Here is a 16,246-nt window from a genome sequence, read left to right on the forward strand (position 1 = left end):
ACATGGTTTACCATTTACAGTCCCTGTTGAACATGCCCATCAAAGCTGCAAACAGATGCCATATAGAAACTTCAAGTGATTATGTTGGTTTTCATATTAATCCCTGTGTCTAAATATAACTCCCTAAATCCTAGGTTCCGGCTGTACAAGGAGACTTGACTTCTGCCCAAGTTGAAATGAACCTCTAGCCCCTTTTGGTGGTAAGCTCCACTACTCCAGTTCACTGAAGCACAGTTGAGTGACAGGGGGTAATACTCAGCATTAAAATGGGGGTACAGTGATGGCTTAAAGAGTAACAAAAAGGGTATTTGCATGTGCCAATTATACCTGCTCTTCAGAGCTGTTGTGGCATATCACTTTCACATTAAAAAGCAGCTATGTTCAGTGATCCAAAGAACAGGACAAACAGGCCTGAAAAAAGAAAACTAATGCAGCCACTACATCTAATGACTGGTAAGCTGAAATATATTACATTTTTGGGTTTTTGTTAAAATTGATTTTCAGACTTTTAAAATCATGATCCTAGGGACCCCTATGTATCCATTTTTTACAACTGTGTTTCTCACAAAGAACAGGAATACAATTTGTTAATGCCTTTAAAAATGTTTCTATATTGTGATATGCTGACTTTATACACTATATTGCCAAAAGTATTTGAACTCCTGCCTTTATACACACACATGCACTTTAATGGCAACCCAGTCTTAGTCTGTAGGGTTCAATATTGAGTTGGCCCACCCTGTGCAGCTATAACAGCTTCAACTTTTCTGGGAAGGCTGTCCACAAGGTTTAGGAGTGTATCTATGAGAATGTTTGACCATTCTTCCAGAAGTGCATTTGTGAGGTCAGGCACTGATGTAGGTCGACAAGGCCTGGCTCACAGTCTCCGCTCTAATTCATCCCAAAGGTGTTCTATCAGGTTGCGGTCAGAACTCTGTGCAGGTCAGTTAAATTCCTCCACCCCAAACTTACTCATTGATGTCTTTAAGGACCTTGCTTTGGGCACTGGTGCGCAGTCATGTTGGAACAGAAAGATGCCATCCGAAAACTGTTCCCACAAAGTTGGGAGTATGAAATTGACGCTGGAAGTTTCCTTCATTGGAATTAAGGGACCAAGCCCAACCCCTGAAAAACACCATAATCCCCCCTCCACCAAACTTTACACAATGTAATCAGGAAACTACTGTTCCCCTGGCAGTCGCCAAACCCAGACGCTTCCATCGGATTGCCAGACAGATTAGCGTGATTCATTACTCCAGAGAACACATCTCCACTGCTCTAGAGTCCAGTGGTGGTGTGCTTGCATCCAATGCTGCACTTGGTGATGTAAGGCTTGGATGCAGCTGCTTGGCCATGGAAACCCATTCCATGAAGCTCTACGCACTGTTGTTGTGCTAATCTGAAGGTGGACACAAGTTTGGAGGTCTTTAGCTATTGACTCTGTAGACAGTTGGCGACGTCTACACACTGTGCGCTTCAGCATGCGCTGACCCCACTCTGTCATTTTACGTGGCCTACCACTTTGTGGCTGAGTTGCTGTTGTTCCCAGTTGCTTCCAATTTGTTATATTACCACTAACAGTTGAGCGTGGAATATTTCGTAGCAAGGAAATTTCACAGATGGACTTATTGCACAGGTGGCAAGCTATCATGGTACCACGCTTGAATTCACTGAGCTCCTGAGAGCGACCCATTCTTTCACAAATGTTTGTAGAAGCAGTCTGCATGCCTGGGTGGTTGATTATATACACCTGTGGCCATGGAGGTGACTGGAACACCTGAATCCAATGATTTGGAGGGGTGTCCCAATACTTTCAGCAATATAGTGTATTATATTTCTCTTTCCCAATGAATGTCACTATCTCCTATGAACGGCATTCTAAACTCAGCAAAGTTTATTACTACTAAGCCAGTAAATAAATCCCCACTTTCTTCTTCAATCTATTTTATTAAATCACATCTCAGTTTAATTTTTGAAAAATTTTCCCATGGAAAATCTCTCCTGCTCCCCATGATAAAATTAAAATGCTAACAAAAGTGTATGCTAGCAAACATGGTATCGCCTTCAAAAAAGCTTCACCAGGAGAAGCGCTGTGGAAAGATGGTGCTCAGTTCAAATCTCAAAAAGATATATACAAAATAGAAAACATACCTGAGGGTCTCCCGGGCTGTGTATCCAGAACCAATGAGGATAGATTCATCAAATAGTTTGTCCATGCAGGGGATGAACTCTACAAATACAAATCATGAAAAATCTTATTTCTCAACAAGAAGAATTTTACGCTCATCATTCACTATGTTAATCTTTTACAGATTTGCTCAGTTATGTACCACTATTATAATCCTTGCAGTTCTTAATTATTACTGTGCTACCATATCTATGTACACTGCCAAACATGGCTTTAAAGGCTAAGCTCACCTTATAAAAATAAATGCATATGATCTTGCAGGTTAAAAAAAAAAAAAAAAAAAAAGAATGCGTGCATTACACCTGCAATCAGCAGATCATGGGTGCAATGTCAGGCTCATGCACAGTCTTTCTCTAGCTTTATGCCAGTATCCCGATGTGGGCTGTTACAAAGATAGAAGAAAACCGAATGAACTACAGGCATGCGGATCAGCTCACTCGCAGTTCATTCAAACTACAAGTCTGTCTGCTGCAGTGGTGGATGGTACTAGTCTTTTCATTCACAGATCTCTATGAATGAGAGACGAGGGGCACAGCCACGCTATTAAAACCACACCACATGATTTAGAATTTAGAGCCAAAAATACACTGGGGGTGGATTTATTGATAGACTGAGGAAAGCAGGAGCACACTACATTTGGCACATCAACAGTTATTTTTTTGTACTCGCAGTGTGTGTGTTTAAAAGGCATAAAATGTGCAGGAATGTTGAAAATGTTTTTTTTGTTTGTTTTTATTTGCTTTTCGAGCCAGTTTTACAGCAGGAGGAAACAATCTACACACACCAGAAAGTTTCACCAGCAAGATACCACCAGTTTCAGGGCAAAAACTGCTTTAAATTTACTAGGTATACTAAGGGAGATCCAAGGTCTATGTTTTACTTTATGTCAGCCTATATTGTATTTTGTGTCACTAAAGTCTTGCCCAGAAGGGTTTTGCAGGACCATCACCTTTACAGCTATTCCAATATCGCCCCCTCCTCCCACCAAGGTTCCCCCCCTTTCCCCCAAAGGAAACAGATATAGGCACTGTTTATAACACATCATGCCCTGGTGCCTGCAACTAGAAACTGATTCCAGAACAAGAATATACTCTCACAAGCCTGCCATGCACACAAATCTGCTGCCAAATACTCCAAACACCAGGGTGGATAAAAATCAATGATTTTTTAAAAAAAATAAAAAAAAATCAGATTTTTTTTATTTAAATCGATTTTTTTGAATAAAATGCTTTTTGAGGAAGATATATTACCATCCAAAGGTTATTCCATCATGAAATAAAGATTAGTTTTTTAATTATGTAGAATAAGGCTGTATAAGTTTACTTTTTTTGGTAAATAAATTCCATTAATCCATTTACAATGTCATGCTCTTCCAGAGGTTTTTGTAAGATTATTGGGCAGTTTCTCTGCCTACAAGATATTATCACAGATACTTGGTTTACTTTTGCAGTTCTCAAAACTGAAATTGACTCAGCGGATATCACATGCCTCTTCTTCACAGCAAAAATGTTATAACATGAACAGAGTTAAGAAAAAGACCTTAATCCTAACTTCTACAAACCTATGAATACAGAATCAACCCCTTCAGTGCTAAGTTTCAAGAAGTTCAGTGAATAGAATAGAAACAATATTTTTCTGATTGTTTGGAGTGGAATAGACCTGCACAAGAAGAAAGTGAAACTAAGTGTGAGGAGGAAGGGGCTGACAGGCCAAGTTTCTTAAAATATATATATTTTGTTTAGCCAAATTAGTTAACAAACATGGATGTTTGTTTAAGCAAATAACATGCTGTAATGTTATTGTTTCAGTTGAATAAATCTATTTAAATTGTTATTATTAAGGTAATGATTATTTTTCTCCTTCCTAAGTACAACAGAAAAGTTGTCCAAATATGAATGATTAACCTATTAATCTGGGGATAAAAAAACTAATATGAAAAGTTGTTATTCTAAAAATCTTCATCTACTTGCATATTAAAGTTATACCAGCAAGAATTAGTCTATGTAGAAAACTATGATTTAAATCAAGCCTTACTGACTAGTGATTTAAATCAGTTTGATTTAAATCAAATCCACCCTGCCAAACACTGAACATAAAACCATTAATACCTCCAGCACATTCAGAAACACATCTTTATGGAAAGGTAAAAAAAGAAGCAACCAATCATACTACATCAACAGAAACTGCAAAAATAATTTTTGGGAGTCAACATAATATTGGCAAATCACAAGGGTAGTTGGTATGAAATAATTATTTATTTATTTTTTTTTAAATCAAGGTTCATTGTAATGAAAAACATAAATCATCGGTTACGTACGGCTTCTTAAATCTGTGCTGAGGATATGTTTTGCAGCAATAAGCAGCTCTTTCCGGAGGTGAGCGGTTTCCGGTGGGCAGTTGGTAAGAAGCTGCAGCATGCCTTTAACCATTTGTTGGGAATGCTTTGCCACAGTGTCCTGCACAAAAAGTAACACAAGAAAATAAATAAATATGGCCACTACAGCAACATGCAGGCAAAGACACAGTAAGAATATACTCATAAGCCATCATACCTGATAGATTCTAATGATGTAAGCCAAAAACGATAATGTTTTGATCTGGGCAGCTATAAAATCAGCATAGAGTTCTTTGTTGTACAACTTGTGCTGCCTAAAAGTTAAACCATAATAAACACTTTTAATAAAGAGTTTGCTATTTGACAACAAATTAGAATCAAGTAAACAGATTTTATTCTTGAACAGTCATTAGGCTCAATTCAATCACACGTGTTATTTGACATAATGAACTTTTAGCTGCAAGTATTATTTTGTGCTCTTACTGTTAAACATTATTTCTTATGGCAGATACATGTCATTTTGTAATAGAATTCAAACATACATCCAAAAGAGAATATTGTTATAAGACTATTTCAACTTTTCCCATGCTTATGCTGTATTGAAATTACACAGAAATTTACAGGGTACGAGGACATTAGAATGTTCAAATACCTGGCAGAGGCGGAAACTTGGGTTACAATTGTGTTCATGATCAAAGGGACAAATTCTGACACCATGTTGTGAATGTTTAGCTTGTAGAGCTGCAGGTAATAAAAATTATAATAGTTACCCACTGAAACATTAGGATTAGCTATAACAAAGGCATATGTCTACAAAACATTTCCCAAAGCTTAAAAGATAAGTTCACGTTTCTGAACATGTTACATCTATATTTAGGGTATAACATATTCAGCCTCAGACCCCTCTTCCCCTGATCCCCTGCTCCTTGGGGCAGCGAGTCACAAATCTTCCCGTATGCTTTGTCACAATTGGAAGAAAGCAAAGATCCTTCTTAATCGATGAACTACAAGTAGCAGCAGCCTTTGCGGCTGTCGGCTTGTAGTTCTCAATGAACTACCACGGCACTGTTCAGCGTTGTGGTAGTTCACTAATTCTTCCTGTCAGTGTAAGACAGTCTGCTCATATGAGCAGACTGATTACACTGACAGTCTGCAGAAGACCTGCATGGAACCAGCAATCTAACGATCACTGGTGCAATGCTTTGCAGACTCATTACACAAAAATTAGTAAATGCACCTTTTTTTGTACCTGCAAAAAATGTGCATTTATTATTTTTCATAAAAGAGTGAACTTATTAACTGGCCAACCGCCAAAAGCTAGTATCCATAAACCATTAAAGGGAAGGCCAAAAATTTTCAACCCATTTCTAATGATGTCACACCCTGATGCCACATATAAACTTAAATTATAACTTCCTATAAAAGAGAAATGAACACTAATGTGAATTTTGACAGGTGTCCTTCTCAGACACAGCAGTTTCCTTGTAATCAGTGCAAACCAGAATTGGACAGACCCAAGCATGCGTTTCAGAAGCACATTAGAAGATTAAAAAAAAAAAAAAACCCAAACACATACAAACGCCCTATTGGTAATAATCCCAGATATACCCAAATGTAAATTTCTTTATATTTTCCTAGTGGCTAAAATTGTGATAGCTTAGTCAAGGAAAAGTCCAGTTCTAGATTTATCTTCCAAGAATAAAAAGTAGACATGGATAATACTGAATGAAAAAATAGTAGCGTATTAAAGAACACACAAAGTTTGAGAGGGCCTGAAATCCTTGGATACTTTATATACAATCTCCCCCCCCCCCCCCCCCCCCGAGAGTGGTTATTGAAGTGGCAGCAGAAACAAGACACCCAGATAGGATATTGCCATATCTTTTTCTTGCTTTCCCTTTTTGTTCTTTATCTTTCCTTCTCTTATTTGATGGTCACGTAAGAAAGTCTCTCATTCTATGCACTTATTGCTGTTGCTGGAGGACATATAAGCAATCTCCATTCAAGTGATGTGTCAATGTTATCTAGCCTAAAATCACGATAGTTGGTCATCAATGTAGCCATATTTCTCTGAATTCACACACTACATGGAATTAAAGTGGAGCTCCACCCAAAAGGGGACGTTCCGCTTTAAAGCTTTGTCCATTAACGATTGGCACCTTTGGGGACTGGGGGCGGGGGTTACCTGAATTTGACAGGTACCCGCTCCCACTTCCGCTGCGATCGCCTAGGCGATCGGAAGCAGAAGTTGTCCTCCACCCCCGTAGTACACTGAGGATGCCGGTGCTGAGAAGACAGGACGGTTAGTCAACCCGGCCGGTGTGAGGACACCAAGGGATCGTGGGACAGGTGAGTGTCCGGTTTTTTTTACGTCAGCAGCTAAGGTTTTTGCAGCTGCTGGCTTTTATTTTTCTTAATTCTGACTGGACCTCCGCTTTAAGCATAATCTTGCATAGTTCTCACTTGGATTCATAATTATAAGTGCACTATATTACAGATTGCCTCAGGAAAAGATAACTGTTGGAAAATGTCTTTCCTTTACTTGTACTATTCCTATTTGCTTTTGGGTATGCTCTACGGAGCTTTCCAATGTTTTGTATCACTTCTATGAAAAATTAAACGCTATAAAAAAGAAAAAAAAAATTGATTTCTTGACTATACCCGATTAAAAAAAAAAAAAACAGCTCCAAGTTATCACTCTGTTTAAAGTGTTCAGACTGTTCGTCAACATTGACACTGAAGAATTATATGTAGAATCAGACTTACTTGGTACATAAGAACTACTATAATTGGTAACTCCGCCAGCACCTTGAGGGAGAGAGAGCCTTTAGGGATGATTGTGTGCTGTGTAGAAACAAACAAAATCAGCCAATGGGAGTTGAATGTTACATACAGAAAGGACAACTCTAAATGTCCACACATGGACATCATATTACTGATCAAGAAATATTTTGCTAGTCTCAGGTTTTAATTTGTTTCATAGCAGAATGATAAAAAGGTAGAATAGCATTCCACTTACTGTTCTTGTTTCACTGTCTTCCCGCTCTGGATTTACTTTGACAACAATGGTGGAAATCATGCCGACCATTTCAGGTGCAGGAACAGTGTTTTCGGGAATCACAGGTGGGTTCTCAAAGTAGCGATTCTTTGTTTTAAAAAGAACAAAACAAATGTTAAAGAATAATATACATAAAAACAGAAACACAGCATGATTTGCAGGTGTGAAAGTGACAACATGTTTCGCTTTGAAAGCCGAAGTGATGTAACAGTCTTTTTGATGAGATACCTAGCTAACAGGTGGGAAGCCTCACTTTCATCATTCACTGCGTGCCCTGCTAAGTAATACAGAGTCATGTCAGACTCTACTGAGCTTCAAAGAGGGCAGATTGTTGGTGCCCACTTCAATGGTGCCTCTGTGACTGAAGTTGGCAATTTATTTGCAGTGTCGCGATGCACAGTATCAATGGTTTTGACGGCATATACAGTTTCCGGGAAAACGTTGTCCGATAAACATAAGCACGGTTGATATGGTCAACTGACTGAAAAAAACAAAAGCACATTTGCGCAGGATTGTGACAAAGAATAAGAAAACTGCTGCTGCAAAACTGACTCCAGAGCTCAATATCAGTCCCGTGAAGACTGAGATTGATCTCTGCAGTCACTTTTGAAGCAGTTGTTTCTTATTCCGGGTCACAATCCTGCGCAATGTCCTTTTGAGTTCAACCTGATTGGCCAGTATGCATTGTAATGTCTGCAAGAAACTAAGGCTCTCTGACACCCATTACATACAGATCCTAAATGCCCACGACATATGCCTCAATTTCAGGCTGACTTACAGCTAAGGTCAACCATGCTGAAACTAATGCTAGGTACACACAAAAAGTTCAACCAAGCGGACTAAACAAAAAAAAACAAAAAACTGAAAGGTCGCCATTCTAAGTAATGTTAGTGCGACCTCCCCCGCTGAGCTATTGTGTTCTGACAGGGGGGGGCTGTAACCTGCCGGATGCTGCTTTTCCAGCATGCCCTTTAGACCGGCTTCTGTCGGACAGGCTGCTGTACCCACTGGCAGAATGTCAGCCAGTTTATGTTAAACTGGACGATTATCGGCCCATGTGTACCATCCTTAAGTGTAAGAGGATTCAAAGCTGATCATGGGGAATATTAGTTGGCATTCGCTAATACTCAACATGTTCACTATAATCATGTAGGTGAGGCATATAGGTTATTGTGCTGCATCTTCCAGTCAACACAAGGGGAAATGGAGACCGGTATTGAAAACACTTACTACAACTTTTGGAAGCTCTTTATAAATCTGACGGACAAAGTCAAGGAAATGATGAATCTAAAAAGAAAAAAAAAAAACAATAGTTTGAAACTAACCTACAGCAAAAAGCAAAGAGAGATTATGTGATACAAGATACAATTTCATACAGATATAAAGCTTATCTAAACCAAAGAACAAAAATTGTTAGTATTGCAGCTTACCAGTCCTAAGATGTGGTCACTGCATGACTTTTCTTTTCTCACTTTTGCTTCTCTATCTTAACCTGGTAATCCTGCCATTAACTCACTTCCCCCTCCTAGAGTAACAACTATACTGAGCAGTCTTGTCACCCTAGGAAAGGAAGTGTGTTAGGACCACATAATACCTTCCTCTTTTCTCCAATAACAGTGTTTTTTAGTCCACAGAGATAGAAGGGAACAATGCTAAAAATTTTCCAGGGGCAGATAGTACAGGAGGTTATCAGCTGACTAGATTTTTAGCTGGCTGAACAGCAATTTTTTTGTGCACCTGTCAGGCAGATATATTAAAATACTTTCTATGGTATTGATATGCTTTCTATGACTATGGTATTCAAAAAAAAAAAAAAAAAAAAAGAGAGAGAAAATAAGAGAAATTTGTTGTTAGAGTTTACAAAAACTCTAAAAAGGACAGGGTTACTTTTATTGCATCAATAGTTTTCCACTTTACCTCCCGCAGCAATTTGACAACAGCTAATATTCACTTCCAACATTACTGTGCAGCCTGCCTGATGCCCTTATACCTGTGGCTGAAAACGCCAACTATCCTCCAATCTGTACCAGCACATGTGCACTCACAGCGTCCATTCACTTCAATAGAGAGCCAACCCATACCCATACAGATGGACTTTCCCACCGAAGTGAATGTGCCAACCTTCATAAAAAAGCAACAAGCCTACATAACTGAACACAGTAAATTACCTCTTGGGTGATTGGTGGCCTGAACTGCTTGTGTAGCTCTATGATGATTCTTAAACAGATCAAAACATTCTCCTCATTTTCAATCTACAATAAAATGATAAACATCAATTACTTTTTATTTTCTCAGTTTAATTTTAAAATAATATAAATAAATCACTTCACATAAAATCTTTACAGACGTCAGCAAAGACCAGTCTAACCTGATATGGTTATGTGTAGAGGATGCATTAGCCTAAAGCAAAGCTCCTGGCAGCTGGTGGATTTAACCACTTGCCGACGCACTCAAAGTAAATGAACTGTGAGGGGGCGGCAGGTGCAGGCATGGCAATGTATATGTATATTGCTGGCTTTCTTCCACGGTGATTAGACACAGCACAAATTTATCAGCAGGTTTCAGCCAAGGATTTTGATTGAAATCTACTGATTGGCTGTGTCCAATCACAGCACAAAGTTCTGTGTTTACAAACACACAGAACAGGGATCTGGCTATTTATTCTCCCTGAAAACCAGAGAGAAAAAAAAACAGCCAGATCTGTGAGTAAAAGCAGCACACATTACACTTGTTAGGCACACGGTTAACCCCTTGATTGCCCCTAGAGGTTAACCCTCTCCAAGCTAGTGTCATTAGTACAGGATTATTTCTGATCACTGTATTAGTTCCACTAGCGATGCCAGTGTCCCTCCCAGCCAGTTTCTATTATTGCCAGATTGTCTGCCACACTAACAGTCCCACTATAAGTCACTGTTCACCGCCATTACCAGTATAGCATCTATAGCTCCGTAAATTCCAGTAATTATAACAAAGTTTGTAAACGCTATAACGTTCGCACAATCCAATTAATATACATATTATATTGGGATTTTTTCTTTTCCTTTGTTTTTAACCATAGACATGTAGCAGAATAAATTTTGGTGTAAATTTATGAAAAAAAAAATTGTTTTTATTCTTTTATTAAATATGTTTCACAGCAAAGTACAAAATATTGTTTTTTCTTTCTACAAAATGTTTGGTCTTTTTTTTTTTTATATATATATAATAAAAAAAACCCAGTGGTAATCAATTACCACCAAAAGAAAGCTCTACTTTTTATTTTGGTACAGTGTTGTATGATCAAGCAATTAGTTAAAATAGGGCGGTGCTGAACAGAAAAAAAATGTCCTGGTCATGAAGGGGGTGAAACCTACTGAAGGTCAGGTAATATTTTATTATTATTATACACTCACCGACCACTTTATTAGGCACACCTTTCTAGTGCGAAGAAAATATCACTCACACCATTATACCACCACTGCCAGCCTGAACCATTTATACAAGGCAGGATGGATCCATGCTTTATGTTGTTTACACCAAATTCTGACCTTACCATCTGAACATCACAGCTGAACCAGTCTGCCCATTCTCTGATCTCAATTTCAATTTTTAACACAGTCCAAGACACTACACTGAAGTCATGGGCTGTATAGAATTCAAAATCTTAGGGCTGCTGGCACTAACTAAAATACAGCATGGTGGCTAGTTTTCTAAAGGCACACATATTCCTAAAAAATAAGTAACATTTATTTGACTTTACCTCCAGGAAACGAAACATGACAGACAGAATATTTTTGGTGTGAGGGCGGAGATGTTCATTGGTGGGGATCCGGTGGATTATTTCTAGAACTAACTTGCGCAATTGCTGTAACAAAACAAAAATATACCATAATTATAAAATAGCAAGAAGCAATATAGCATTCTAGGTCAGCCTATAATGGCTTACAAAGTGGCAGCAATCAGATCTTATCAGTTTACCTTTCAGCACCCAGTGAACTCTTCACAAACACATGCACATCCCACTCAATAACAACTTTCACTGCGCGCACACACTCACACATACACATCAAGAGTCACGTTTTTTTGGGCTCAAGGCTGATATTCTCATCATTTTGCTATTCGCTTGAAATTGACAAAATCAGATTGGTTCATTCTGAGTCATTTGCAACACACGTACTGTACTGTTCAGGTGTAATGCATTTAAAAGCGGATTTAAAGCCCAAGTGTAGCCAAAATAAAAAAACACAAAAATCAGCACAAGGGACAGTGTAGGATTTGTTCCTTGTGCTGATGCCTCTTCTGTTAGGTGAAATCTACCTCTGTCCATTACCCCAACACCCTCAAATATCTGATGCATGGGGTTAATGGAACTAAGGGGCTTTCACAGGCTCTCATTAAGAGTGCACAACTATGCTCACCCTTTTTGTATATGGTGTGTGAATATACACACACACATACACACAAATTGTTCCTATTATATTTAAATCACTGACCACCTTGATGTCTTAGCTTTTATTTGAATCTGAAGTTGTCATGTTACTGCCCGTTTAACATGACACCAAGCACTTGAGAGCTTAAAAGTTCAGCGAAGAGCTGACATAGGCACACTGGTAATTGTGACAGATATTACTTAAATATAACTGTTATGGGAAACCATTAAAATCAGTGGGTTTGGTTCTGTATTTAATATAAAACATATAAAATAGTAGCCTGACACAACATAGTCACTGCTAGTAGCCTTTGACAATAATGTATTAGCACACTAAGTCCAATGATTACCTGTGCAGGCTTCTCCTGTAAGAACTGGACTTCCCCATCTTGTAGAAAGGTAAGAAAGCGTGGGATAATATGCTCCAGGAAGGTGGAATACTGGGCTGATGTGGTGACATTCTAGGAGGAAACAAACAAGTCCATATAAACAAAACACATTAAAGTGCAAAAATGCCAGACTATGGACATTAAACTAAACTATTTACATATTACTAGTAAGCAAAAGAGCTTTAGGCCATCCCCGACCCCTCCATTTACTGTTAGGCCTCATGTACACTGCTTCTCCAAAACATAAATGTAAGAGTTTTTAGCATTTTTTTTCCATAGCCCCTCAGCTCAATTCAATAAAACCCTATGTGTTCATGCACACATAGGCTGTTACCAGAGTTTAGGAGCAGCAGAGTGTAGGGGCAGTTAAACGTCCCTCTCCTGAACGTAGAAGAATCTCATTCAGAAGAATGTTTTGGCCAAAAAATGCATCAAACGTTTAGTGCTTGGGTGTTTACTCATTTCAATGGCAAGCACTCTGGCCAATGAAATGGATAAAGCACTAAACGCAGTACCGCATTTACACTTGTTTAGCGATTTTCTGCTGCCACATCAAGGGAAGTTCCAGTACATGTAGCCTAAATGTGAAGTTCTTCTTTCTCAAATATCACAACAAAGACTCGACTCAGTTTCTGTAGGTTTCTACAGCTTAGAAACATCTGCTGTGTATTTACATTAGAGGGCTGGTAGGCTGCCATGATTCTGTTGTTACAGAAAAATAGCTCAGGTTTCAGTGACATTTGAGAACACATTGCTCACCAATGCTTTTAAATGCAAAGTGTGGAGTTGTTTTACTGTTTGTTTAGAACATGGGAATTTATTTTATTTTTATTTTATTAGAGGTACTTATACAGCGCCGTCAACTTACGCAGCGCTTTACATATATATTGTACATTCACATCAGAACCTAATCCTCAATCTAGGGTCCCTAACTTACATTCATGCATACACATACTAGGATCTATCAGGTTTTTTTCTTTTTTCTTCTTCAACCCACTAATTGAACAAAAAAAAAAAAACTGGACATGTATAACCAGCTCAAGACTGTTATGGGGAGTAGTAACTGTCATTCACACAGTAAAAATTAGGGGTCCAAAACTGACAACCCTGTCAACTGGTTATGAAAAATGTCTATACTGCATAGGCATAAACAGTGTAATTAGACATAAAGGGGTTTATTTACTAAAGCTGGAGAGTCCAAAATCAGACTCCCTTCTGCATAGAAACCAATCAGCTTCTAACCTCAGCTTGTTCAATGAAGCTTTGGCAATGAAACCTGGAAGCTGATTGGTTTCTATGCAGAACGGAGTCTGATTTTGGACTCTCCAGCTTTAGTAAATAAACCCCAAAGTGACTAAAGCAGGACACACAATGAACTACAGCATGCCAGTAACTGCCCCTTTTACACCAGGAGTCTGTAGTACATACCTCAAAGTTCTCACTGACTTCCTGCATCATTTTCAACTTAGTTTCATCAGCTGAAATATACAAAACAAAAATTAATAAAACAAAAAGTGTGCAGAGTAATCTCTCAATTTTCAATGCAATTGACCTAACTGAATGCTTAAGCCTCATGCTGGGTACATACAATCCTCTACAAACCATACACTACGTCATTTTCAAGATACATACGAGTGTTGACATCTGTCAGAGCAGCCACAAACTGGAGGTATTTCTTCATTAGGGTGGTCTGGTCCACCACCGTGGGCCCCGTTGGGGGTACGAACGCCATTTTCAGTTTTTATTGTTATCACTTAAGTGAGCGTAGATATTTCATCCCACCTGTGAAAAAAAAAAAAAAAAAAACACATGAACACATTTCTGATCTATCCCTGTGATTCTTCAACATAATAACGTGGCATATCATGATGTTGTTTTATCAGAGAAATGCAAAGAGCTGTCCTATGCTAAACACAGGAGGTTTGCTTGATGAGAATGTTCTCCCACCTGGCGGTATCTAACCAAAAGAATTTCAGCTAAAGGAACTATTCTTACACGGAAGGTCTGAGCATCCCGTGTATTGATACAGGTTTATCACACTCCATGAGCCTGAGTCTAAAAAGTGTAATGACTCAAAAGTATCATATCTTGCAGTACACAGTCCTAATAATGAGATTGATTAAACAGGAAAATTTAAAAACAGCAAACACACCCAACAGGTTAGTGATATGGAAGCATTATTAATAATGTGTGTCTCTCCAGAAACCCAATGGTTCCTCTATCACTTTTTGGTCCTTAAAGTGGAACTTTACCCATAACAACTGAAAAAATGATATCCTTTAGCAAGCAACATACATTTCACATTAATAATTGTGCACAGCACAGCCATCCAGAGCAGTGTGATTACTGTGAAGCACACTGACACCGCCCCCTAGTAAACCACTCCCTGCACACAGTTAACTCTTTGATCGCCCCTCATGTTAACCCCTGCCCAGTGCCATTAGTACAGTGTCCTTTTTTTTAAGCATTAATCACTGTTTTGGTGTCACTGGGGATGTCAGTGACACCAAGTCAGTTCCCCCCCAGTGTCAGAATGTCCACCACAGTCCCGCTATAAGTCACTAATCGCCGCCATTACAAGTAAAGAATTAAAAGAAAAAAAAAATCCCAGTATATATACCGCCATTTGTAAACGCTTTATCTTTCACGTAAACCAATTAATTTACATGTATTTGGATTTTTTTTAGCAAAGACATGTAGCAGAATACATTTTGGTGTAAATTTACGCTGAAATTTGATTTGTAAATTTTTTTTACTGGACATGTTTAAATAGCAAAAAGTCAAAAATATCTTTTTTTCTCAAAATTGTCTTTTTTTTTTTTTTTTTTTCATAGCACAAAAATTTTTTAAAAAAACGCACAGGCGATGAAATACCAGTGAAAGAAATCTCAATTCGTGGGAAAAAAAACACATCAATTTCATTTGAGTGCAGCGTTGCAGGACCGCGCAATTGTCAGAGTAACAAGGCGCTGTAACAAAAAAAAATCTAGCCATCCTGTTTATGTAAGGTCTCATTCACATGATTTATGTTGAACTGCCTTCATCTCCATAGTTCAATGCCAGGGCTCATTGAAAACAATTGCTCTCTATGTGCTCTTTTTATACCAGACATGCAAAGTGCTGTGTTCTGCATAAAAGAGCATTTTTCCACATTATGGTGCACCAAATGAAAATTCTGGTGCCGAAACTGAAAACTTAAAATGCACTTAGCCGAAAACCGAAATGTGCAGTTTTTAAAAATGAATATATATTTTTGGGAAAAAAATAAATTTTGATTAAAAAAAAAAAAAAAAAAATATATACCCCGAATTTTTTTGTAAAATATGAACGAGGATGTTACGGCGAGTAAATAAATACCAAACATGTCACGCTTGAAAATTGTGCACGCTCGGGAAATGGAGTGAAACTGCGGTACTTAAAAATCTCCATGGGTGACGCTTTAAACATTTCCACAGGTTAGCAGTGTAAAGTTACAGAGGAGGTCCAGTGCTAGAATTATTGCTGTTAGTGTGACGTTCGTGGCGATACCTCACGTGTGTGGTTTGAACACCATTTACATATGTGGGCATGGCCTACATATGTGTTCACTACTATGTGCGAGCACGGGGGGATGGGGGCACTTTAAACTTTATTTAATGTTTTTTGTTTTGTTTTTTTGCACTGTCCCTTTAAAAAAAATTGTAATCACTTTTACTCATCACAAAAAATGCATGCATTTCTTGTGATAGAAATAATTATCGACAGGTCCTCTTTATGGAGAGATATGGGGTCAATAAGACCCCCCATCACTCCTCTGCAATGTAAAGCATTGAATAAAAAAAGAAAAAAAAAAAAAAAAGGAGGCCAGAACCAGAAGTGAAATCGCACC

General features: G+C 38.3%; 1 protein-coding gene across 3 annotated transcripts in view; it reads right to left on the minus strand.

Annotated features, from left to right (window-relative positions):
• The window catches only part of TRRAP (transformation/transcription domain associated protein), a 236,450-nt gene that overhangs the window by 205,817 nt on the left and 14,387 nt on the right, over positions 1 to 16,246 (minus strand). For all 3 annotated transcript variants that reach the window (XM_089682734.1, XM_089682733.1, XM_089682735.1), the window contains exons 2-13: positions 14,011 to 14,160; positions 13,807 to 13,856; positions 12,340 to 12,450; positions 11,321 to 11,425; positions 9,750 to 9,833; positions 8,812 to 8,868; positions 7,543 to 7,668; positions 7,290 to 7,367; positions 5,176 to 5,264; positions 4,741 to 4,837; positions 4,506 to 4,644; positions 2,152 to 2,230 (exon numbers count right to left, since the gene is read on the minus strand). In XM_089682734.1, coding sequence (XP_089538860.1) covers positions 2,152 to 2,230; positions 4,506 to 4,644; positions 4,741 to 4,837; positions 5,176 to 5,264; positions 7,290 to 7,367; positions 7,543 to 7,668; positions 8,812 to 8,868; positions 9,750 to 9,833; positions 11,321 to 11,425; positions 12,340 to 12,450; positions 13,807 to 13,856; positions 14,011 to 14,110 — 1,115 coding nt within the window. In that variant the 5' untranslated portion in view covers positions 14,111 to 14,160. The remainder of the gene's footprint in view (positions 1 to 2,151; positions 2,231 to 4,505; positions 4,645 to 4,740; positions 4,838 to 5,175; positions 5,265 to 7,289; positions 7,368 to 7,542; positions 7,669 to 8,811; positions 8,869 to 9,749; positions 9,834 to 11,320; positions 11,426 to 12,339; positions 12,451 to 13,806; positions 13,857 to 14,010; positions 14,161 to 16,246) is intronic.

The sequence above is a fragment of the Staurois parvus genome, unplaced genomic scaffold, assembly GCF_062004578.1.
Source record: "Staurois parvus isolate SC_StPar_1 unplaced genomic scaffold, SC_StPar_1.0 ptg000297l, whole genome shotgun sequence".
NCBI classification, from domain to species: domain Eukaryota; kingdom Metazoa; phylum Chordata; class Amphibia; order Anura; family Ranidae; genus Staurois; species Staurois parvus.